General features: G+C 42.6%; 1 protein-coding gene across 1 annotated transcript in view; it reads right to left on the bottom strand.

The window, feature by feature from the left end:
- PPL (periplakin) overlaps positions 1-26,265 on the bottom strand; it is a 46,337-nt gene extending 20,072 nt beyond the window's left edge. Inside the window, exons 1-2 of the mRNA XM_043979096.1 lie at positions 25,957-26,265; positions 3,074-3,173 (exon numbers count right to left, since the gene is read on the bottom strand). Of these exons, the coding sequence (XP_043835031.1) occupies positions 3,074-3,173; positions 25,957-26,018 (162 nt within the window). The 5' untranslated portion in view covers positions 26,019-26,265. The remainder of the gene's footprint in view (positions 1-3,073; positions 3,174-25,956) is intronic.
- Between the last annotated feature and the right edge of the window lie 754 nt (positions 26,266-27,019).

The following is a 27,019-nucleotide window of genomic DNA, read 5'->3' as shown; positions in this document are numbered from 1 at the left end:
TGCAGTGGATAAAGCACCGGTCCTGGACTCAGGATGACCTGAGTTCAAATGCGACCTCAGACACTTGACACTAGCTGTGTGACCCTGGGCAAGTCACTTAACCCTCACTGCCCCAGCCCCCCAAAAAAAGAATTTGTCTAATGCAGTGAAGGCAGTTCTTATGTCTCTTCTCAACAGTGCCTACTACAGTGATGGGCACAAAGCAGGTGCAAAGTATGTGCTTGTTAACTAACTCATTGCTATCCCTTTTCATTTCAGTACAAACATTTCCTTTTGGGTATAAAGTCAGTTTTTTGGTTCATTTGGTGTAAATTAGTTTCTGCAAATTACCAATGATCAGTTGTTCACAAAGAATAGTTTACAAAAGGTATAAAAACATTAAAAAGTAGTCTAAAGTAGGAGAGAGAGAATATGAACAAATGGAGAGCCCAAGTCTTATACCAGGGGCCATGAAATAATAATAATAAAATAACCAAAGGAAATATTGTGGGAATATCTTCTATTGAGGATTTATAGAAATTCATGGAGAAAGATCTTATAGTACAAGGTGTGAATGGGTTGAGATATATATCTATGAAGGAGGTATCCAACCAAACTGATGGGATCACAGTCATCAAAGTATAAAACCAGTTTTTGCATCTTGAGCCATCTAGGATCCATCAGAACTTGGCGAGCACTCAGCCTTGATGAGACCTCTAACGTTCTTTGTGCCCCATAGGATTGGAAAAATCATGATTACCCCTTCAGGAGGCTAGCCTTATATCAAGGAGAAGAGTACTGCTCAGTATCTACCTCTCTACCCTGAAAGAACTGTGAAGTGTGGGATGGTAAGGTGAGAAACGAGACATGAAGAATGAGATATGAAACCTGAAGGGGGAGGTGATTTTAACTGAAATCAAAGGACAAGGTGGGAGCTTTAAAAAAAGGTAAGTGGTGGAAAGATGAAGGGTCGAGTATATAAGGTAAGACGGAGGAAGGAGGAGAAAGGTGGAGTATATCTGGAGCTAGGTGTCTAGCTCTATATAGAATATACGTGTGTATATGTATGTATGTTGTATACTATATATACACACACATTCATATATAGTTATCCCTTCCACATTGGGGGGGCTAGGGGCATGATACCCTATGATCTGGAAAATCTGAGTAAAATGTTTTGGCCCTCCCTTTGTACCAGAGAAGTCTGAATTGTTATGGTATTAGATGATAAAATATGTTGATATTATACAATACTACATATGTTTTTATGCATTTATGAGTTTCTAAACTTTTTTGTGTCATCAGCTAGCCTTAGCAAAACTCCCCCCAAATTCTCATTTAATTTCTTTTGCTGACCCATAATATAGCAAAACCAAGATGGGGAAAGTTGTGATGTGGAAGGGATAACTGTATGTATATCGTATCCTCTCTATACACATATGTGTATATGTGTATGTGTGTGTATATATATGTATGTATTTTTATCCTAGATACATATATGTGAATGTGTATATATACATATATGTATATATTGGGTTAATCTGTATAGATGATAACTGAACCCATGGGAGCTGACATGATTAACAAGGAGAGAGTGTAGAGAAAAAGTCTTAAGGACAGAGCCTTGAGGAACATTCATGTTAAGGGAGCAGGAGATTCATGATGATGCAGCAAAGAAGATTCAGAAAGAGTGGAGAAAAACAGATAGGAGAAAAACTAGGAGGGAGCAGTATCATAGAAGCCAAAGGAAGAAAGAATATCCAGGAAAGGTTGGTCAACAGTATCAAAAGTATGCAAAACTCAAGTAGGATGAGGACTGAGAAAATACCATTGAATTTAGCAGCCAAAAATCACTAATAACTTTAGAGAAAGCACTTTTAGTCAACTGGTGGGATTGGAGGTTAGAGAAGTACATGGTAAGAAGTGAAGGCAGTAATTATAGAAAATCCTCTTTAAGAGTTTAACAGTGAAAGGGAGTAGAATTAGAACATTTTCAGAGCCAGGAGTGAAAACATAGAAGGGTGTTAAAGTATAGAGCAGGGGAATTGAAGGAGCTCATGATATCTCGGTGGCTCAGATTATTTTAGTAAAGAAGGTAATAACACCTAAAGGAATAACTGAGGACTTCAAGAAAAAGTTTGGAAAAGCCACTGGGAGCACTGACATGGACATTCAATCAAGGAAGAAAAAAGTTTATCACAACCAGGGAACAGTTAGGATTGGATAATGTGAATTTGTAATGGACACAATGGTATGATTTCTCACACTGGCATTCAGAAGGTGGGGTAACCCTATGGTTGAATACCAGTAGGGTGTGAACACTGGTAGAACAAGATAGTAAGGGGATCAAGAGTGGAGGACAATGTATAGTTGAATTGTTAACTAGTGGATCAAAACTGTTAAGGGAGAAAAGTGAAGGATAATGAACAGAATAAATGGAGTGAGAGGGACTGGAAGCTGTGATGATGATGAAGAATAGTTACAGAAGGAATAAAGCACAGGTAGAGATCAAAGGGCAAGAGAAGGGAATTTCAGATCAGAATCATGGATAGGGCTTAGTTATAGTTTCTGGTTGAGTTGAGGTCTAAGGTATAATCATCCTTGTAGGTGGATGAGCTAAAGTGAAGCTGTTGTCCAAGTGCTCAGATGTCCTCAGAACTCATCTTTCCTTCTTGACTGACACAGCTGACTTCAGTTTTTGCAGGAATGAGTCAATTCAACACGTTATAAGTTAGAGGTCTCATTTCTGATGCCCTTGGACATGGGATTAGATGCAGAAGGAGATTCTTCTTTTCCTCACACTCACTAAATTTAGTTTAAATTGCCTTCTTTCTTTGAATAACATTCAAGATCAGCATGAAATCCTACCTTTTCCCAAAGAAGTACAAAGGCAGTCAACACCTGAGATAGTTAGATATTAGGGAGAAGGAAGTTGGGGATCATGCACTCAGAAAAGGTACAGAGGAGGGCCAGCCCTGGGGCAGATAGCACTTCACAAAGAGGAATCACACAAGAGGGGTGACTTAATTTGTAACAAGAGCAGTATGGTGGAATAAGATGGTGATTGTTGCACAGCAAAGGGCCTGATACTTACACTTTGCATCTTGGAGTCAGTGTCCACGATGTTTCTCTCCACTTGATCAGCATTTTTTTGAAGTTGCTCAATCAACTCTGATAACTCTTTACTGGAGATACTGTGAAGACAGGAGCTGATGTTTAGGGCTGGGTTTCAAAGGTCACCATCAGAAACTTGTTCCTATCTTCCCCCTTTTTTTTTTTTTTTTTGGTGAGGCAATTGGGGTTAAGGGACTTGCCCAGGGTCACACAGCTAGTAAGTGTTAAGTGTCTGAGGTAGCATTTGAACTCAGGTACTCCTGACTCCAGGGCCGGTGCTCTATCCACTGTACCACCTAGCTGCCCCCCTATCTTCCCTTAATGCCAGAACCATGGCTTCTCAAATGGTCCCTCGATCCTTCCTGATACTTTCCCTTCTGGGCAAGCCTCTGAGCTTATTCCTGGTTTCTTGATATCCAGGCTAAGAGCCACAGATCTGAGTGGAATCTCTCTCTGCTCTTGATAATCTCCAGAGTAGACCCAAGACAAGGTTCTGTTAAAGAGGATTGGTCCTCAGGGTCCTCCTGAGTTGATCTCCATTGCAGGACTTGAGTAATTGAGCCTTCAGGGTTACAGCTGACCCTATGCCTAAAAGCCACAAGTGTGGCACTAATAAGATTCTTTCTTGGAATATTGTCTGCCTCCCAGGCCACATGACCTGGAGTATGTTTCTGTTTAGAGGTATATCTTTGCACTAATTCATTAATCTAGCCATCCCACCAATATTTATTGGACAACTGTTATTCAACAATACTACACTAAGTTCTGTGGGACTATAAATATAATAATTATGATGAAGATAATGATCACACACTCGGGAAAAAATTGAATACCATCTCAGACACTAGTTTACTGGGCAAGTCTGAGCCTCAATTTAATGTGTTAAAAAGGACTAACTCTATTTCACAGGGTTGTGGTAGGGATCAAATGAGATGTGTAAAGTGCTTTGTAAACCCTACAGTAGCATAATAAAAACATCTATTGTTATTATTGTTATTACATAGCACCTTTTGATTAAAAAGTGCTTCATATCCACCTTGGAAAATATGCAGTATAAAGGCCACAATTCTCATTTTACAGATGGAGAAACTGAGGTTTAGAGAGATATGATTCAGGGGCAGCTAGTTGGCACAGTGGATAGAGCACAGGCCCTGGAGTCAGGAGTACCTGAGTTCAAATCCTGTCTCAGACACTTAACACTTACTAGCTGTGTGACCCTGGGCAAGTCACTTAACCCCAATTGCCTCACTAAAAAAAAAAATAAAAAAATAGAGATATGATTTAAACAAGGTTTTATAACTGGAAAGTAATAACACTGTGATTTGAACTGAAATCTCCTAAGCATGACTCCTTTCTATGACTTCACAGCATGCAAAGGATAGAGTCTAAAATGTTTCAAATGAATGATTAGTGAACATCTAGAAAATAAAATAGTGATCCAAAAAGCCAGCATGACTTCATCAAGGTAATGCAATTATAGAAGAAAAGCATGAAACTGGGTAAAAATATTCGCCATTAGTATCTCTGCTTAAGGTCTCATTTCTAAAATATATGGGGTGGGTAGACTGAACCAATATAATAAAAATGACAATTCTACCTAAATTAATATTTTTATTTAGTACCATACTAATCAAACTATCAAAAATATTTTATAGATCTAGAAAAATAATAATTCATCTGGAAGAACAAAAACTCAAGGATATCAAAGGAATCAATGAAAAAATATGAAAGAAGGTGATCTAGCCATACCAGATCCCAAACTGTATTATTAAAGTGGTATTTATCAAAACAGTCTGCTACTGGCTAAGAAATAGAGCAGTGGATCAGTGGAATAGAATAGGTAAAAATTACACTATAGTAAATGACTATAGTAGTCTAGTATATGAGAAATCCAAAGATTCAAACTTTCAGAACAAAAACTCATTGTTTAACAAAACCTGAGAAAACTGGAAAACAGTTTGGCAGAAACTAAGTATAGACCAACATCTCACATCATATACTAAAATAAGGTCAAAATGGGTACATGATTCACACATAAAGGATGATACCATAGGCAAATGGAATAAATCTGTCAGATTTATGGACAGGAGAAGAATTTAGGACCAAAGAAGATATAGAGAGCATTAAAAATGTAAAATAGATAATTTTGATTATGTAAATTAAAGCTTTTGCACAAACAAAACCAATGTAACCAAAATTATACAGAAAACAGAAAACTGGGAAAGAATTTTTGCAACAAGTATCACTGACAAAGGTCTCATTTAGAACTATGCCCAAAGGGCTATACAACTGTGCATGCCCTTTGATCTAGAAATATTACTGCTAGGTTTATATCCCAAAGACATCCCAAAAAAGAGAAAAAGGCCTATCTATGCAAAAATATTTATAGCAGCAGTTTTTGTGGTGATTAAGAATTGGAAATGAAAGGAATGCCCATCAGTTAGGGAATGGCTAAATAAGTTGTGGTAGATGATTGTAATGGAATGTTATTGTGCTATAAGAAATTTCAAGCAGGATGATTTAAAAAAGACCTAGAAAGACATATGAACTGAAGTATAGTGAAATGAGCAGAACCAGAACTTTGTGCACAGTGACAGCAATATTGTTCAACGAAGAACTATGAAGAACTATTCTCAGCAATGATCCAAGACAATCCCAAAGGACTAATGATGAAGCATACTATCCACCTCCAGGAAAACCCACCTGATATTGATTGAACACAGACTGAAGCATGCTATTTTCACTTTGATTTATTTTTCTTTTATTTGAATTTTCTTATACAAAAGGACTAATGTGGTAATGTTTTACATAATTGCATATATATATATATATATATATATATATATATATATATATATCACCTATATCTGATTGTTTACCGCCTCAGGGAAGGGAGAGGGGAGAGAGGGAAAGAGGGATAGAATTTGGAACTCAAATCTTTAAATAAAAATGTTTATCTAAAAAAATAGAATAAAATATATGGGGAACTGAGTCAAATTTACAAGAATAAGAGTCATTCCTCAATTGATAAAATGGTCAAAGAATATGACTAGTCAGTTTTCAGAGGAAAAAATAAAGCCATTAATAGCCACATGAAAACATACTTTAAATCACTAATAATTAGAGAAATGCAATGAAAACAACTCTTGAGGTACCACCTCTCACCCAACAGATAACAAAAAAAGGGAAACTGACAAATACTGGAGGGAATGTGGGAAAACAGGCACACTAATGCACTGTTGGTGGAACTGTTAACTAGTCCATTTTGGAAAGCAATTTGGAACCATGTCCAAAAGGCTATTAAATTGTACATACCCTTTGACCCAGTGATACTGGGATATATGCCAAGGAGATCAAAGATCCAGTGGCAAGATATACATTAGGATGACTGGAAATGACCCCAGATATTGAAGGCAATTGGGGTTTAAGTGACTTGCCCAGGGTCACACAGCTAGTAAGTGTTTGGGGTGAGATTTGAAGTCAGCTCTTCCCAACCTCAGGCCCAGTGCTCTATCCACTGTACCACCTAGATGTCTGGCTACCTTTTTTTTTTTTTTGGCGGGGCAATGAGGGTTAAGTGACTTGTCCAGGGTCACATAGCTAGTAAGTGTCAAGTGTTTGAGGCCAGATTTAAACTCGGGTCCTCCTGAATCCAGGGCCAGTGCCTTATCCACTGTGCCACCTAGCTGCCCCCTGCCCAGTTACTTTTATTCTGGTTCCAGCTGCCCTCAGGAGTTTTGTGACCATCAAGTTTGATACCTCTAAAGTTGTGAGTAGAGAGCTAGCCTTAGAGTCAGCCAGGAAGACTGGGGTTGAAATCTTATTTCTGATATATGTTGAATATGTGGCCTGAGGCAAATCACTTACTCTAGGCTTAAGACTTTAAGTTACAGAGAATGAACCTACCTGCATTGGTAGAGGTATTCATCATCTGGTTATTCCCTTTGACAATGAAATCAAAGGTCCACTCTCTATCTCTGTCTTTACTAAACTAGTAGATCAGTGGAATGTTGTAGATATAGTTTACCTAGATTTCAGCAAGCATTTGATGTTTCTCACGGTCTCCTTTGTGTGTAAGATGAAGAGATGTGGGTTAGATGATAGTTCAATCAGGTGGATTTAGAACAGGTTAATGACTCAACGTCAACTTGGAGAATTTTCTGTAGTGGAGTGCCCGTGGGAATTGTCCTTGGTCCTATGTTGTTTAATATTTTTATTATCATATTTGCAGATGTCACAAAGCCAGGAGGGGGAGCCAACACTTTGAGTAATAAAATTAGGAACCCAAAATATCTCAGCAGGTTAGAACAATGGGGCATGCCTAATAAAATGATATCCAATAGAGATAAATGTAAAGTCTTATATACAGAATCAAAAAAATCAACTTTAGGGGGCAGCTAGGTGGCACAGTGGATAAAGCACCAGCCCTGGATTCAGGAGGACCTGAGTTCAAATCCAGCCTCAGTTACTTGACACTTAGCTAGCTGTGTGATCCTGGACAAGTCACTTAACCCTCATTGCCCCACCAAAAAAAAAAATCAACTTTACAGGTATGAGATGGCAGAAGGGTCAGTTACACTGTAGTTCATATGGAAAAGGTCTAGGGGTTTTAGTGGACTGCTTAGTGGACTATGAATCAATAATGCAAAATGGCAGCCAAAAAATCTAATGTGATCTTAGGCCAATTAAGAGAAGCATACCATTCAGAATAAATGTGAAGTGTTGTGTTGAATTCTGAGCACTACGTTAATGTTAAGGACATTAATAATCTAGAGAGCATTCATTAGAAGGCAAAAAAGATGGTGAGGGAGCTTAAGTATGGTTGAAATAACTGAAGATGCTCAGTTTGGAAAAGGGAAGTTTTAAGGGAGGGGCCAGTAGCTATTCAAGAACTTTCAAGTTAGGAGGAAGGGGTTTTAGACTGCTTCTGCATGGCCCAAGAGGACAGAACCTGCAACAATGGATAGAAGGTAGACTATAATGAGATGAAAAATTCCTAATGCTTAGAGATATTAAACAATGAAATAAGCCATCTCTAAAGGTAATGGGTTCCTCCTCAGTAGAGGTCTTGAGGTGGGGAAGTGTCAGAGGGGTTTAGGTTTGTTTTGGATTATATGGTCTGTGAACTTTCTTCCAATTTAGAAATTCCATCATTCTGCAAGTCCCTGATCTCAAGAAACTTAAAGCCCACTTGGGGAGATAAGACACGTACAGAAAAGTGAACAAGACAAGAAAATAACAGCACAAAACAGTAACATAAAAGATATTATTGCTTAGTAAGTACCAAATGAGTTGGGTAGAAAATAAGTCTGATGAATTCAGAGAAGGGAGAGAGAACTATGGGTTGAAATTTTCAAGGAAAGCTTCATAGGAGAGGCAGATCTTGAGGATTATATAGAATGTGGACAGGCAAGAATTGTGTCTATTCTGCAATGCTCTTAAGGAGATTATAGAAAGGCTATAAGGAGGCTACATTGAAAATGTCAGTGCTAGAAGGACCCCAGACAGTATATAAAGTATTATAAAATTTTCACCCAGTGTCCCTTAACCCAAATATGCTTGCTCCACTGTAAAATTCTTCCCTGAGAATTTTAGAGCTGACTGACCTTGACTGCATTGACCTTGACCAGATTCTCAGTGTTGGACCTGCAAATAATTCTAATCCCAAATGATCCATTCTTTGCCCAGTTTGGCCACAGTGTCTGTGATCCGCCTCCTCCCAACCCCTAGTATCACAACACAGAAACTATGTCCTTACTCAGATAATTCAAATAATTAACCAGTGACTGCTCTCTTCTCTGAAGGACCTAAAGTATTGGGAGGGGGACTTTGGCTGTCCTCTCATTCACTCATCCAGCCTTAAGCCTCAATGTCACAGACACACCAGGCTGGTTACCAAACCAGTTCCCCAGTCTTTGCCACCCCATTAGCTTCATCAGGTGTAGGAAGGGTTAGGGCTTTTGGACCCCACCCTCAGGCTATTTTTCAAACAAAGAAAAGCCTTTGCCACCCAAGATTTGAATGATCCTGCTGAGAGAACGGTCAGTTATATGGGCGTTGTGGGTTTGCGTTCAGGAGAAGGGAGGAAAATTTGAGCCTAGCAGGATTCCAAGGCCAGTGACTGCAGCCTGTCTTTTGACACCCTCGTAGCTCCAGACACCACCCAACACTGCTTGAGACCAAGAACATTTAACTTCCAAATGCCCACCCTGGCCACAGCTTTCATGTGGCCCTGGAGCACAGAAATGGAGCAGGTATCTCGTAAAGCAAAATGGTCCTAAATCCCTCTTCCTTTTCTGTGGGTGAGGGTGACCTAGAATTATATAATCCATAGACTGTTAGAGCTGGAAGGGACCTTGAAGAGATGATCTATACATGTGAGTGTGTTTATGCATTTTGTATGTAGTTTTGTGAGTGGTCTGAATTCTGGTGCCAGGAGGTGCCTGGAATGTGGGAGGGACCTGGAATTTGGAGTGAGTGAGGAATAGCTCCTCCAAGTCCCAGAAACCCGTAGAGCCAGTCAAGGCCCTTTCATCTCTGTAATGAATATGTATTTGGGCAGCCAGATGTTTCACCCACAGTCTGTCAGAATGGCTGATGGAGCTGATAGGGGCCCCTCCCTACCATCCACCCAGCACCATCTCTGTTTCTGTTCCCACCCTCCCACAAAGTCATTCAGTCCAGCACAGAATGGGACTCTTCCTAGAAAAGGATAGGAAGGACCCCCTGGGGAGGCAAAGCAGGGCTGGGGCTGAAAGAAATAAGGCCCTTGGATATGAAGTAGGAGGAAATGAGAAAAGGTATGTGGGTCCCAATGTGGACAGGTAATCTACTCATTACTTTATCCATTCCACTCACTGCTTTTTTCCAGGACCTAACATTGTTTGGCACATAGTAGGCACAAAGAAGTCTTGTTGATAGATTCATTTTCAAGAATAAAACAGTAGGAACCAGCCTGTAAATTAGACTTGTTTTCCAGCTTACTCACCCCAATGCACTTTTGGATAGAAGGAATAACCCTCACTTTTCCTATTCTTATTCAGAGGCTGAGAGCAGGTAGAGGTAAGAGAGGTCTGAAGCTTGGACCATCAACCTCATCCCAAGCTGGGTTCTTCCCTAAAATCACCCTCCTCTCTCCTAGTGAAGGAAGAGATGAAGAGGGCTATAAAGGGGACCCCAATTATCCAGAACCCAGCTGTTTGTATAACTAAAAATAAAGTCCCATTTTCACAATTTATTGGGAAAATTTATTTACTGAGACTGACCCAAGCAGATGAATTAAGCACCCTCTTCAAAGGAAGAATTGTAGAAAAATAGGCAGGGAGGAAGGGAAGTAGCGAAGCAGGATGGGGAAACCTCAGGTCTAGTGAGAAGGACTGATCACTTTAAATAAAACCCCACCTTCCTGAGATGAGACCAGCATCAGTCAAAAGACGACCCTGGAAAGGTGGGGTGGAACTGGAGCTGGGTCTTAGTATATTTACTGTCTCCAGGAGGTAGCCCTTTTATGCCTCTTCAATTTCCCTATCATCTCTGAGCTGGGGTTCTTAAGAGTCAGTGCTGAAGCACATGCAGTCTGCAGAGGCCAGGGGATTCCAAAGCTTTATTTCACAATCGCAGTCAGGAAGAGTGGGTGTAATAATGGAGAACAGATTCAGAGCACATTTCTCCAGAGGATTAGGCCTTGTTTTCTTCTCTTTTGGCTCATTATACTAGAACATGGATTGTTTCCAGAGTTCAGGGAGGGTCTCTGTCCAGGGTGGTAAAGAGGAACTCTTGTTTACTCATTCTGTTTACAAGTCTATTTACTATATTCCCTGGTAAAGAAGGGAAGACTTGGTCCAACTCAAGGCCCAGAAGGACCGAACTAACTGTTGGCTGTTGGCCTGGACATGGAAGTCATAATTCTCTGGACTGGCTTTTTCAAAAGTTGAAGCTGCTCCAGGAGAGTGTTTAAAGGACACAGAATAACCAAACCCAACTCTATCTGGGTTTGAAACCTTAGGTGCAAATGCAAAACAGCCTCTTCTTTGTCTTCTGTGGAGTGGGGGAGGAGGGTATTTGAGGAACCAAAGGGGAAAAGAAACAAGGATCTCTCCAGCACAGATAGAGTTCCTACTTTGCCTTCCTCAAGACTGGGAGAAATTGTCAGCATCATTTACAATCAGAAGCTCAACGTGAAGGCAAAGCAAAGCAGGAGATTAGAAAAGTTGGAAACGAGGTTTCCCCCAGGTCCCATTAACTGCCCAGGATGGAAGACATGGCTGTTGTTGAAAAAAGATCACGTGTTCTTGGATCCAAAAAGAGATGAGAAAATGGAACTCCTTTTCTTTTTTTTGGTGTGTGTGTGTGTGTGTGTGTGTGTGTATAGAACATTGCATATGCTATTAGACCCTGTTGAACTAAAGAAAGATGAACTTTTTCTCTTTTTTAAACCTTTGTTTCAGGTGATGGTTCTCTGAGTAAGAGAAGGGAGAGGGACGTATTTGAAAATGCAGGTGATCTAAAAACAAAATGTAATCATTTCCCCCCTAAAAAACCAGAACATTTCTGATTAAAACAAATTGGAAAACTCTTCTTTTTAGGTTTGACTATAACTACCTTGTCCAGCTTACTATTTCTACAGAGAAGCCATAGCTTTCAATTCTGGAGAAATTCTGTCAAATCCTTATTTTTCTCAGCATACCAGAGAGTCCTATTTTATCCATAAGAAAATTGAGATGAGGTCTGACAAGTGACTCCTCCCCACACAGTCTGTCTGACAGAACTAGAAAAAAACCCCAATTTTGTTTCATTAACCTGTCCTCTAGCCTCATGCATACTTTGGAGCTGGGTCTGTGATCCTTTTATGGATGTTATAAAAGCCAGTACCCATGGTACAACGTCAGAACCAGCTAGTGCTTTAAGAACGAAAAGAAGGGACTTGGGATGTTCAGACCATTTGAACTGAGTCTTTAGCAGGCTGGAGCAGGCTCTTGTTTGGAATTCTAGAAGTATCCTTGACACTGGAGTAAAAAATTTGGAAATAACAGCAATATTTAGAAATCTCCGTTCAAACATCTGGAGCTGCTTTTAAAACAAAGAGATGAAATGAAATACTTATTGGAAATGGAGATTTAATTAGGACTTTGCAATTCTCCAGCCCCAAACTTTCAACAAACTATACAACAGAACCAGATTAGAATGCAAAATATTAATCTCATGCAAAATTATCTAGTGTTTTCTTCTTCATTTGACAGTTATCTAGATTGGGTAGGTTTTTCAGGGAGTTAGTGGGTTAATATTCATCACTAGGAGTCGAGAAAAGAAGGTGGACAGGAACCTGGAGGCAAATCTTGACACTGCTACTTACTAGCTGTGTGACCTTGGGCAAATGACTTAACTTTTCTGGGCTGAGGCTGTATCTGTAAAATGAGGCAGTTGGTAAGATGACCTGCTGTCTATTTAATGTATGCATGTATGTATATGTGTATATATGTAATGTATATAATATATAAACACACATCTATATATAAACACACATCTATATGTACACACATATGTCTGTCTACCTATCATCTACCTACCTATCTATCTAATCTACCTATCTGTCCATCTACCCATCCATCCATGTCCCTATCTCTCTTTCTCTCCTTATCCATCCTTCCTATCTATCTATCTATCTATCTATCTATCTATCTATCTATCTATCTATCTATCTATCTATCTATCTATCTATCTGTCATCATCTATGTATGATTTGTAGTGTTCTTGCTTTTCTATCCAACCCTAATCTGTTTGCAGTGAAGGGGGAAGTGGTGGAGGGAGGAATCTGGGTACAGAAGCATTCAGAAAAGCACTGTCTTTTCAAACTACTTTTCATTCTTGTCTTGGGAGCAGCTAGCAATAACCTGAGGAAAGAGAGATGCTGTCACTAAGTGCTCTGCTCCTAATGAAAGCTGGTCCTTCTACTTGCTGTGCTAGATGAGTTGCCCTTCTTGTTCCTCAGATGAAAAAACCTAAGGAAGTGAGTTTGGTCTTCTCTGGAGGCCACCATCATTCCCAGAGGAGGATGAGTAACTAAAATAGGAGAGGAGGTGCAACCTGGGGCCATTTCTGTGGGGGTGTGACTCACAGAGCCCACACTTTGAACTGAGGTCACCTTTTGCCTAAAGGCTTTGACAGGACCTCTAGATATTTTTGTACCTATTTCAGAAGAGCAGAGCAAAGGCCTGAAATACCCAGAGTGGAGCTTCTGGCTTCCCACCTTTGGGTAATGGTCAGTTCTACTGGACTTCTCCCTCTGGAGCCCTCCACCCAGGCTGTGTCAGCCTGTCCAACTGTGACCATCTGTGACTGAGAGAAGCAGTCTCTGAGCACCTGGATGGGGCCCTCCTCTCAAATGCACCCAACCGAATCTCACTGCCTGGGCTGGGAGCACCAAGTCACAAAGTCCATCCATGATTAAAATAGACTTGTTGGGCCATATCAACCATCCACAATATTTTTGACATTTTCTTATTCTCTCTAGTTCTGCTGGAGGGGACTGCTAAGAACCAGAAAGCTCTGTGCCCTCTCCAAATCATACTAGTGCTCTCCCTTTTCCCAACTGGGTCTCTTTTGCCATGGGGTGGTAGAAGGGTGCTTGGCTTAGATTCTACAATGTGAGAATGGGGCCACCTTCTTGACAGGGCCAGCTCACCTTACTCGGGGGCTGCTGAACAGTCCTCCTGAGGGACCAGGCTTGAGTTCTACATAATCTGGGCTGGATCAGAGCCCAGAACACAGAGAGAATGTAGCTTTTCATCAGGCCCCAGGCCAGCTATTTTTACCTGCATAGTCTCTATCTCCTGGCACCACCCCTCCTGCCCCCCCCCCTCTTAAAACACCCCCAAGTGCAGTTTTCTAAGTTTTGTTCTCTTTCGGTATGAGAGAGTCGGCTGTTCCCTCTTGGGGAGGTTCAGCAGAACACTGGCCCGAGAGCTTAGGTACAGGGTGTGCTCTATGGAAACACTTTGTGCTATAACCAATTTCATTTTGTGTTTCTGGCCCTGAGTCAGTCCCCAGCTCTTAGTCACTTCTATAATCTGGAAGAATCCTCCCTTCTGGGGTTAATTTCATCTCAGAAACTTCATGAAGGGCCAGGGAAGTTGGGTGGCAGAGGGATCAAAGCTCTAGCCTACAGAGCTGGTATTTCAGGAATGTAGCTATGTCCACACCTCTCTGACACCCATTTCCACCTCTTTCCCTCTTCACATTCTGCCGTGGCAGGTATTCTGGAGTGATCGAAGATCAGAGAATGTTAGAGCTAGAAGGGATCTTAGAGCTCATTTCAACTCACCCTCTCATTTTTCAGATGGGGAAACTGAGACCCAGCAGGGATGAAATGGGATGCCCCAGGATGCACTGCCATTTTAGTCCCAGAGACTGGGATTCCAACCTAGCAGGCCTAATCCTCAGCAGGAGTGTCCTTTACACTACAATAGGCTCTTGCCCCAGTGGACTTTGGCCCATGGCATTTGTTTCGTTCAATCAGTTGATCCTGGCTCATTAGAGTGTCTGGGGTGACTTTTCCAGAGCGGATGAGGATGGCCACACTAGGTTCTAGATGGGGGGGGGGATTGTTTTTCCCTCTAGGATCAATTTCCCACAGGTCATCCTTCCCCTTCCATCCATTCCCCAACTCCTCCAGTGTACCCCCCCCCCCATTCAGGTTTTAGAGAACTAACAGCATCATGGGGCAACTGACTGGTGTAGTGGATAGAGTACCTGACCTGGAGTCAGGAAGACTCATCTTCTTGACTTGAAATCTGCCCTCAGACACTTACTAGCTGTGTGACCCTGGGCAAAGTCACTTAACTCAGTTTGCCTGGTTTCCTCATCTGTAAAATGAGCTGGAGAAGGAAATGGCAAAAACCACTGCAGTATCTCTGCCAAGAAAACCCCAAATGGGGGTATGGAGGGATCGGATATGACTGAACAACAAATAGCACCATAACTTTTCTATACTGCTTAGGGGGTTTTCATTAAGTATAATTCTTATTTAAACATTGTTTGGTCTAGAGATTAAAAGCTTGGCCTTTGAATATTTTATTTGCCATATACCTTCCTTTGTTCCTGTGGTCTGCATACTGAATCTCCTGAAGCAAAGAATCATAGAATCAGATTTAGAGCTGAAAGGGACTCACAGGTCATCTACTCTAATGCATCCTCTTTTTTTTTTTTTTTTTGGTGGGGCAATGAGGGTTTAGTGACTTGCCCAAGATCACACAGCTAGTAAGTGTCAAGTGTCTGAGGCTGGATTTGAATTCAGGTCCTCCTGAATCCAGGGCTGGTGCTTTATCCACTGTGCCACCTAGTTGCCCCCTTCTAATGTATTATTTTAACAGATGAGGGAATACAAGGCTCAAAAATTTGCCCAAGGTAATACAAGTAGCAAAAGTAGCAGAGATAGAATTTGAACCCAGATCCCCTGACTCTAAATTCAGCATCCTTTCATGGCTCCACACTGAGGGATAACCAGAACTTTATGTGATAAAGCAGGACAGAGTGTCTAGCACTGTGCTTTATGAAGAGGTGGTGCTTAAGATTAATGTTTGACAAATGGAAATTATGCTAAGAGCTTGCCCTAGACTTACCACTGACAGGACATCAAATTACTTCCCTCCCCACTATGTTGACCTTCTTATCTGCTAAATGCTGAGAATGATCTCCGTTTCTCTAGCTTCATCTCATAAGGCAGCCTTATTGACTAATATGGCACAGGTCAGATATGTTTGTTGGGTATTATTGTCTAAGTCAAAGCTCTTTAAGCTGTGGGTCTCGACCCCATATGGGGTCTTGTAACTGAATGTGATGGTGGAGAAAAATTTGGTTATGTATACCTATTTATTATACCTATCTACCAGGGGTCGTGTAAAAATTTCTCGAATGAAAAGGGGTTGAAGATGGAAAAAGTTTAAGAAGCCCTGGTCTAAGTCGCTGGTCTGGATTTGTGATTTCACTGGGGGTAGGCAATATCAGGTGACTGCCAATGTGTCATCTATTCAATAATTGATTGCATTAGAGAATTTCCTGAGGTACTGACAAGATAAGTGACTGCCCCAGGGTCACCCAACCAGCACTTATGGACTTGAACTTACTGGACTTGAACCCAGGCCCTCCTGATTTGAGGTAGCACTCCCTCCACTTATCAGACTGCCTCTCAGATAACATAATGCTGAAATAACAATAGTAATGAACAGTCAGTCAGAACCTATCATTAGGACAATTTAATCCTCCAAGTGGAATAGCATATATAGTTGAGGGGGAGGAAGAGAGAAGGGTGGTAAATTGAGGCTGAATCACTTTTCCAAGGTGCCACAGCACGTTCACAAATGAGAAACCAGGCCTCTGACTCTTAGGCTGTGTCTAGATTACAAGGCCTCACATGCCTCATTTCTTCAAACAGGTTGTTCTGGTGAAGAATGAAGAATTCTTCCAGCTGGTTCCTCTTTCCTTGCCAGAAGACGCTGAATAGTATATTATCTCCCTAAGTCCTTCTCCTTGTCTATGGCCAGATGTCATGGAATTTAGAGCTCAAATGGATTTTAGATATCATGCCCAACTCCCCTCATTTTACAGATGAGGAAACTGAGGCAAACATGTGAAGTGACTTGCCCAAGGTCACATGGGTGATAAGTAGCTGAGGCAGCACTTGACTTTGGGCTTTTGACTCCAAATTCAATGACCTTTCCATTTACTGTGGGAGGGGGTGGGCTGGTTCCCTTATCAAGGCTTTGGCAAATTGGAGAGCAGTATATTGTTTGTTAAGCCAAAGTACATAAAACCAGAGAATTGAATTTGAATTCTGACTCTGTCTTTGTAACCTTGGGTAAGTCACTTAGCTCCTCTAGGCCTCATTTTTCTCATCTGTAAAAGGAAGGGGTTTAACAACATAATGGGATCATAGATTGAAAGCTTAACATTTATTGAGTACTTTTTCAGGCTTGCAAATAACTTTACTAATAGAATCTCATTTGATCCTCTAAACCACCCCAGGAGGTAGGTGGTGTTATTATTCCCATTTTACAGATGGGGAAGTTAAATGACTTGCCCAGGGTCACACAGCCAATAAATGTCTAAGCCTTGATTTGAGCTTCGGTCTTCTTGATTCCAGATCTAGTGCTCTACCCACTGCACCACACAGCTGACTCTTGCTAAGTAGCATAAGGAGAATTCAAACCCAGTTGTTCTGTTTCCAAAGCCATTGCTTTTCCCATTGCACCCTACTAGGGTGATCCTATGAATAAATACTTGTTGATTGATTAATTAAAGTAATACTCTCCCCACAGGAAATTTCTAGGTAATTATAGTGAATTACCGTAATGATAGGTATTAATCAGGAAGGGGGAATGTAATTGGTGAAGCAGCAAAGCTTTGCTTAGTTTAATAATTGGATCCTTTCCCTCTCCACAACACCAAAGCCAACATGACATAAAGTTTGAAAAGGCCACCACATTTCCCATGGCTCAAGGAAGATAACTTAGATCTCCTGGCCAGAGACAGACACTGGTACCTTCTGCATTGCTGTAATGGGCACACAACATAAATCCCCTGTGATAGGACATGGGAAGGCTAAAGGTGACAATTGCCTCTTCTAGAGTCCCAGCCTCTCTTTCCTTAAGGAGGTGGTCAGAGAACAACAAAGCCTTTTAGAATACAGAGGTATTAGACTCATCCTGGAGCAGTTAGGTGGTACAGTGGGTAGAGCACTGAGCTTGGAATTGGGAAGATTCATCTTTACGAGTTCCAATCTGGCCTCAGGTAATTACTAGCTAGGTGACCCTGGGCAAGTCACTTAACTCTGCTTCAGTTTCCTCATCAGTAAAATGAGCTGGAGAAGAAAATGGAAAATCATTCCAGTATTTTTGCCAAGAAAACCCCCAATGGGGTCATGAAAAGTCAGACACAACTGAACAACAACAACAATAACAAATGCTTACTGAATCGAATCATAGGGTATGTTGTACAGGGATTTTTGTTCAGGTATGGACTATATTGGTCCTGAGGTCCCTTCCAACACTGAGATTCTGTGACTAATGTCCTTAAGGAATTTGCAACCATTTAGATTTAGCTCAGGCTGCATTCCTCAGTTCCCTTGTAGATTTCCCAGTATGTTAGTTATTTCAAAGGCAGTACAGTAAACACAAGTTCTGCTTTTCCCTCACTGACATTTGCAGCATAAGAACAGTCTCAGACTTTTAAACCTAGTTCTGTCAGTGAAAAAACACACACCAAAAAAAACCTCTCTTTCTCAAGACAGAAGATCATTCAAATCTTCAAAGATGTCAGCCCCAAACCTAAATCCAAACAAATAGAGAAGGAATGAATTTTGAAAAGTTCAGTTCTGCTCTAGTCCCATATGCATCTTTTCAGAAACAAGCAGAATGGCCAATTATTTTTATCCTAGATTCTCTTGTTTATCTAATAGGACTTGACACAAACCCTCTGCCTCCAGAAGGAAGGCCAACTTTAGAAGTGTTTCTCAGGGGGGAAGCTAGGTGGCGCAGTGCATAAAGCATCAGCCCTGGATTCAGGAGGACTTGAGTTCAAATTTGACCTCAGACACTTGACACTTACTAGCTGTGTGACCCTGGACAAGTCACTTAACCCTCATTGCCCTAAAAAAATAAAGTGTTTCTCAGTGTAGGATGGAGATGGTAAGATAGAGTGACTAGCTCACTCTGATGACCCACTCAGTGTCCTGGGGAGGTAGACAGGTGGTACAGTGGATAGAAAGCAGGAGTCAGGAAGATATGAGTTCAAAACTAGCCTCAGACACTTACCAACTGTGTGACCTTGGGCAAGTCACTTAACATCTCTTTGCTTCTGTTTCCTCAACTCTAAAATGGGGACCATCAAAGTACCTATCTCCCAGGGTTGTTGTGAGGATAAAGTGGAATATTTGTAAGCACTTAGCACAGTGTCTGGCACATAGTAGGTGCTTACTGAATGCTTGTTTTCTTCCTTTTCTATCTCCCCACATTGTGTTACAGTGAGGAGAAAAAACACACCAATCACTAATTCTGGAATAAAAAGACATGGGTTCAAATTCTGCCTTTGATTCTTACTACCTGTGTGATCATGGAGAAGTCAATAACTATCCTGGACCTCAGTTTCCTCATCTATAAAATTAAAGGCTTAAACTAAATAACTCCTGAAGTCCCTTCCAGCCCCAGATTTATAATTCTATGGTCTTTAATAGTTCTCTGGTATGGTTCATAGGCTAGTGACCCAATAGAATCAAGAATAGTTCATTTCTGCACCCTAGAGAATTTGAAAATTGTGCTCCTATAGCTTCATGGACAGTCACCATCGCATAATACAGAGAGAGTCAGGAAAAGCTAGGTTCAAATATTGGCTGTGTGATCCTGGGCAAATCATTTAATGTCTCTGTGACCCAGGAGTCTCTCTTAATACTATCCTTTGCAGAGCAGGTGTCTGACCTGTATTGAAATTTCCTCCCTGGTAGTTCTCTCTTCCACTGAAATATCAGGTCTAGTTTCCAAAATAGAGGTAGATGATACCAGAAAGTAAGTACCTGCCTGCCATGGAAAGAAGAATTTTCTGGAGTTTCAGTATGTACTTTTGCAAGAAAGTAATATTTAAAAGTATCCTTCAGTATATCCCCATTTGTCCAATTCAATTAAAGCACCGTGAAGCATAGTAGGTGTGTATTTACCTTGACTGGAACTAATCTTGGCTCTGTTCAGAGTTCCTCAACCAGAGGATACTCCACCTTTTCTGCCCACAATCCCATTAACCCCATTAGATTTTATCCTATTAGGGAGGACACAATTTACTCCTAAACTTCCTTTCCCCTTGTGTCCTTGAACCAGTTTCTTGGTTCATAACATCTACAGGAGCTTCTTGTTTCTCCTCCCTCTGCTCTAATATGGCTTCTTTCATTTAATTCTTCCCGCTTTTGACTCTAGTCCCTGCCCCTCCTTCTTCTGGGTCTCCCTTCCTCCCCAGTCCCTATCCCAGAATTTTCTGCCACTAAAGACCAAACTTTTCAATACAAGCTCATTCAGGGAACATGTGAAAATCAATCACCACTCATGCAGTTCACATGCCTTTCTTCCCAGGCCACACAGCCTGGAGAAACACCCTATACCCACCTTCTGACTATAACTAGCTATTTCATGGCTTCTCCAAGAGTTTAAAAAAAAGTGTGTGTTCATGTGCACACACACACATTTACTTATTTAAATGGAAACAGCAGATATTCTCATTTTTAATTAGCATATATGTGTTCCCATCTACAGACAAGGGGCTTCCTCAGATGACCCCTTGAAGAGTTTAGGGCATAGTTATCACCTCGGAGAACATGTATTGAACTAAAACAAAAGGTACAGTTTTTCTGCTGCAGTACTTAGACAGGTTTCGGCAAGCCTAGAGGGAGGGGTGTTGGGCTATCGGAGGCAGAACATCTACTTGTAGAAGGGAGGGTGTGGCTCTTTCTGGATTTTAAATCCCACCTCAATAAAACCTGAAATGTCATCTACATAATTCCCCTATCTCTTCCCCTGCCTCCCCCCTCCTCCAAGTTTCCAGTCTTCACCTACCGGACTTTTCTCCTCCCCAGGCCTATCACAAGGATCACCTCTGGAGTAAGGGGGAGGTAGGGTTAAGTGATCTGTTTTTAGGGGTGCTGAAACTTTTGCAGGAAGTTCTGGTTAAGCATTTCCCAAATATCGTTTTAAAAACATAAAATGCCAAACAACAACAAAAAGTAAAATGTAGATACTCTTAGAAGTAATAACTCATTAACTCTCTAATACTTTAAATTGAATATATTCCCTTCTCTCTTCTTCCTGAGGGAAAGAATGGGGTGGAGGGGAGGAAAGTGTGATTGAAGGAGAGCCGCACAGAGTTCTTAGGGAGTGGGGAAAAGGACGGGGGAAGAGAAGTTATTAATTTTGCTTAGGGCTAATCCTACCATTCCTACCATCTTGTTCCTGGTGAATGGGCATATAATATAGGTTCTGTCTTCCCTCACCAGACCCTAATTCACCTGATTCAAATAGCAAAATAGGAAGAAAGTGGGCTGCAGAACCCCCAAATAATACAAGTGTAGCAAGAACATGAAGCTCTTCATTCATATTTGAGTCTGCTCAATCTTGTCCCCTCAATTCTTATTTTTAAGGGCAAGGTGGGCATGTGTCCTGTTGCCCCACCCAGCTGTTAGTGCCTCTCCCTCCCCAAATGACCTTGTATTTATTACATTTTTGTATAGATTTATATGTAGATACAGCTTCACTGCCCTTCCTTCCCCCTCCCCATATCTCCTATAGAATGTAAGCTCCTTGAGGACAGGGGCTGTTTCACATTTGTCTTTATTACCCCAGCCTGACACATAGTAGGTGCTTATTAAATGCTTGTTGGTCAGTTGGGGTACAGGTACTTTTCCACACCAGTCATCCTAGTTTGAGCCAGTGTGGAATTGATTTGGGGTGGGGGGGGGGAAGGGGAATGAGGGTTAAGTGACTTGCCCAGGTTCATACAGCTAGTAAGTGTCAAGTGTCTGAGGCTGGATTTGAACTCAGGTCCTCCTGAATCCAAGGTTGGTGCTTTATCCACTGAGCCACCTAGCTTTCCGGAATGATTTTTTTTTAATCCTCCATAACCCTAATCATTATCACTAGGGATCACATTGGTATTTTTAGGTGGGGGACGGCCAATACATGAGGCAGTTGTGGGCTTAACCCAGTTTACAGAGCTCATTACCTCCTGGGATCTGGGCAGATGGGGAAAACTGAAGTACAGACAGGGATTCCCCAGTCAATGTTTAACAACAGGATCCCCAAGAAGGTACAACATACTTTTAAGTTTAATCTGCATTATCAACACTTTCTCCATCACTTTCTTAGGTTGAAGCAATCAACAGAACAATAAATCAAGCCCCAATTTGTAGTTTGTCACTTTTCAAGGTATAAATGGTCACAATAAAATTTAACAACAGGCTCTCAAGGATCACTCGGTTTGAGCTGGCTCCAGAGGACCCATTGGAGAACCCAGATCAGTTCAATTAATGAAATGCATTGCTGAACTGGGGCTAGAGCCCCAGAACATGGATTCTCACCTTCCCTAAACACAGCCCTTTCTCTCTGGTTAGAATCAGAAAAGTAGTGGCTATATGCTTTGTCACCTGAGGAACAGTCCCAGACTTTCAGAGAAGTCAGTTCCCCCACCCCTCTATCCAGCCTAAAACTTGACACCAGCTCTGTCATCCCTGCAGGGCTCCCATAATTGGAAGCTCAGCCTTCAGATCTCTATTCCTTTCACAGGCTTTCACAATCAGAAGAAATGATAGCTGCTCCAAGACAACGAGGCACTTCATACTCCCATGGGGCCATTCTCTCCTATAGCTGAGCTTGGGACACTTGAGCCGGCTCTGAAAAACATCTCAGATATTCTCAATGTGAAGCCTCTCCAAGGAATTTCTCTGGGTTTCTATATATAATGCCTGTTATCTGGGGCCATTTGTTTGATTCTTCTTTGCATTATCATTGAACATGTCCACACATCTTAACTCCATGAATATGTGGGCTCCTAGAGAGCAGGGACAGCATCTTCTTTGCACCTCACCCCCTAACAGAAGGGGTGTTCACTAAGTATATGATGAATGAAGGAAAGAAGGAATGACAGGCCTGGGAATAAGCCACCCCTTTCCTGTCAAATTTCTGACCTCTCATGACCTGTAGAGCCTGAGGCACCAGGGCCCCACCAGAGCGCTCACACTATTATTAGCTGATTGTTTTAACACCCAGAACTTCCAGTAGAGCCCCACACCTATGATTAGGAGGATAGACAATAAGGAAGATGTTTCACACTTCGACTTCTCCCCAGTTTCAGCTGCTAAAAGATTGACGATCAGGGAGGGAGAGGCCCTTTCCTCTTGTGCTCAGCCATGATGCATACTGCTCAGAGGATCACAGATCTAGAGGTTACCTAGTCCAACCTGGAGAGGTAGAAGGACTGGTTTCACAAATGTAGAAAGTAATAGAGTCAGAATTCGAACCCAAGACAAAGAGCTCAGCACTCCCCCTTCTTTCCCCCTCCCCCCCCCAATTTACTAATGCCTTGGGTGGAGAACAAAGGTCTCTTAGCAGGCAGTTTTTCTGTCTTCTATGCTGGCTAGTATAGTGCTAGACATATAAGTAAGGACTCGATAAATACTGGCTGAATTGTCTTTCTTTTGGCTTCTGGGACTCAGTGTTCTCTGTATGAAGAGTCTCGAGATTTTGGAATAATCAAAAAAACCCCAACAACCCCCAACTCTTCTGGTAGACACCTCCCCTCTGATCACCTACGACCATGATTTTATGAATAAATACTTGATTGGTTCATTAAAAAACACAGGAAACTTCTAGGTAGGGTGGGCACTTCATCATGTGAATTTCTTTGATTGACCAATTGAAGAAGATCCATATAACCCTCTGCCCGTCCTGTTGCTTCTCTTTCCTTTCTGATGAAGCTATTCATTTCTGCAGTGATCACTTTTTCCTGGAGTTAGAACCTTCCCTTTAAGTGTGCCAACACCTACCTTGGTGGCTTGGGGAGAGGCCCCACATCCACCTGCTCATTTATTTTGAGGAGGGGAGTGTGATTTACCCAGCCTTTGCATATCTCGGTAGGGTGAGGGGTGGGGCAGCTGGATGGTATTCTTTATGTATTCCATTCCCCACCCCCATCTCTGTGCCATCTGTTTGCCCCTCCCTCCTACCCTCATTCCCCCCTTTCCTTTCCCTACCAGCAGAAAAGAATCCTGACTCCAAATAGGTCGCAAAAGGGCATTTCTTTCCACTTGCTTTGCCCAGAGGACCAGAGCCAGATTTATTTCCCATTTCCTTCAGGGTTTTTTATAAATGACCAGGATCTTACTCTAAAAGCCTTAAGGTGGTGAGAGATAGGGAGAGAGGTGGGAAAATAGGATCTAGGCTACCCAGGTTTTTTTGTTTGTTTGTTTGTTTGTTTTTGAGCAGGGGCAGTGTAGAGTAAAGCAAGGCAAGGTGAAGGGAGTTCGTTAAGGAATGGGGGTAGGATGGAGAATGCAGGGGCCCCTTGAGGGAGAAGAGCCTTCTGAGGCTGGCCCAGAGCATCTGATTGTGCAATAATACAGAGAACAGCAATGAGGAGCTGACCCTGGCCTGGCATTGATAGCTGGGTCAGGATACAGCTAGCTGAAAAGAGAATTGTCTTTTCCTTTTCTACTGCTTAGCCCAGGCTCCATAATCTTTTGGGAATGGGGACACGAGGAGACCTGAGAATTTGTAGGGAAAAGGAAATGGAGGTGGAAAAAAATGTTACTTCTCTAGAAAAAGTCAAGGCATGAGATTATCAGCACTCTTTCCCTTTAAAAATTAAGTTGTATTATTTTGTATATATTTTCTTTCTGGGTTTTTTTTGTTGTTGTTGGGTTTTGATTTTTTTTGCTTTTCTCCAATCCCAGCACAGTCCCTAGCAAACAGGTGCTCAAAAATAAAGCATGTCCGAATAGAGTTGATTAGGAGTCCTTTGGAAAGTGCTTTATAAATAAGGGGAATTCTGTGACTACACCCCCACCCCTCTTTAAAATCTCGTTTATAAAGATGTCCAAAAACCTGCCTGATGACCCAAAACAGCATGAAATCCTGGGCAAAGACCTGGGCACAAACCTGATCAGGGAATCTGAAACCCACCTCTAATGGGAAAGTTCTATTTTTCACCCAGTCCCTCACGGGGAAGGGGGCAGTGAAATTGGGGACGGTGAGAATGGGATGGGTTAGACACACAGACTGAAGAGAAAAGAGGTAAAAAAAAAAAGCCATAGACATAGGGGACGAAAACTGTTATCAGAGAGAGGGGTCACTATTTTTAGAATACTGATATTTTAGAAAACTGATACCCCTTTCCTATTGGGAAGAAAGTTAATGTAGTTTAGTGGAAAGATTCCACTTGGAGTGAGGAGACTTGGCTTGGCATGTTGCGTCTAATGTGACTTTGGTCCTTCTAACCTGAGTCTTTGCTTTTCCCTTCTGCAAAGTGAGGATAACAATACCTGCCAGATCTGCCTCACAGGATTGTTGTTCGGAAAGACCAGTATTAAACTCTAGAAATGCGAGTTATTTTTCCACCACCGTTAGAAATCCCTCCTAACCCCGAACTCTCCAGGACCCACTTCGGCCAGAAGCTGGACAAAGCTTACCCCGGTGGGAGTCAGAGGACCCCAGGAGTCCTTGCCCTGTCCTGCCCACCCTTAGGAGGCCAGAGGAAGCCCAGAGTGCCACCACCCCCTTCCCACCCCTCTCCCATCCTCCCCTCCCCAAGCTGGCTCTGCCTATGTGCCCAAGCTCTATATCTCAATGAGGGTTTCCCCAAACCGGTTATTAAGTGAATACATTAGTACTTATCAAACCAACGTGGGCTGTTGCTTTAATCCAAACACATCAAGACATGTTATTCTCCATTCTCAGGCTGCTCTTCAAACCTGAACTAATGAGGTGCCTGCCAGTTTCGGGGCTGCAACCACACCCCTGCCAGGACGGAGCGCGGACTCCGCGAAGGCCAGCCCCAAAGAGAGCGCCGTGCCTCTGGGCCCCTATCTCTCCCCCGTCCCCGCAGCTTCGGCCTTCCCTCTAGCAGGACCCCTGGGCTGCGGTGGCGGCCGCGGCTCCCGCGGCAGGTGGCCGGAAGTCATTCGACAGGTGGCCTTACGTCCCCTCTCCCTGCTCCTCTCCTGCTCTCAGCTCAGTAGGATCCCTTCCCCTCTCATGCCGCCTCCCGTCTCCCAGCAGGTTTAGAGCTTCTCCCCAGGGGGCAAAGGGGCCCCCAGGTTCCAGCCCGCAGTCGCTTCCTCACCTCTTGGTCTGCACGGTGGGGCTATATTTGCCTTTGTTTCTCTTCCTGAACAGCGAGTTCATCCTGCCCTCGGTGTGTGCACAGCTCCTGCCCGCCGGTGTCTGTGTTTGTGTGTGTTTGAAGGACTGGGCGGGGGGGGGGGGGGTCTGGGCCGGGGCAGTGGCGCAGGGAGGGCGGGTGGCAGCCCGGGCAGGTAGGTGTGAGAGCGGCTGTCAGGAGAGCCCCCGACTGCCGCTCACAGCTCTTGCTCTTGGTCAGTACTCCAGGGGGGCGGGGTTGCACCGCCGGGCTGGGTCTGGCTCCAGAGGCTGTCTGTCCCTCTCCCTTTCCTGGGAGAAGGTGGTGCTTACCTTCATGTCACCCAGGTGGGCGGAGCTTCCCACCCTCTTCCCCTCCCTCTCCCTTTTACCCACACTCGGTGGGAGGCGGAGACCCAGGACCAGTGCGCACATGCACGGGGTGAGCGTGAGAACAAATTTTGTCAACTTTTGCATATGCGCCCACCGTTTAAAAGGAAGACGGTGGCGTAAGCGTGGCACTAGCATGGGTGGGGGCAGAGCAGACGGGCACTCAGCTGCAAGTTCAGCTGTAAACTCTGCGGAAGTGCCAGCCAAGCTCCCTCCCCTTGGCTTGGAATCCTGGCTGTGACCCAGCTTTACCCCACACACTACAGATCCCCAGGGGGTGTCTGGGTCTGGCAGCAATACCCGGTGAAACCCCTCGTAGAAAGGGCTTCCTTAATTTGAGCACACCCAGACAGATTTTAATCTCAGAGCCGGCAAACCCAGAATATGGGTTAGTGGGCATACGGTTTGGAGGATTAGGGCCTATGTGCCTGCTTTCTCTACTTTGGAAATTAAACAACATACCTATGACATAATACTCTTCCGATCCTTGTGCACTTTTTAGGTTTAAGAAAATAGATTACAGGCATGATAGAAACAACCTGTCTACAACATCTAAAAACAAAGTCACTGAAGTTTAGGACAGCTACATTATACATCATACTCTTATTTCAGATGCTGTTTCATATAAAAATGGATGCTACAGATAAGAATGTATA

This window comes from Dromiciops gliroides, chromosome 1 (assembly GCF_019393635.1).
Source record: "Dromiciops gliroides isolate mDroGli1 chromosome 1, mDroGli1.pri, whole genome shotgun sequence".
NCBI lineage: Eukaryota > Metazoa > Chordata > Mammalia > Microbiotheria > Microbiotheriidae > Dromiciops > Dromiciops gliroides.
This window is presented reverse-complemented; position numbering and strand designations above follow the sequence as displayed.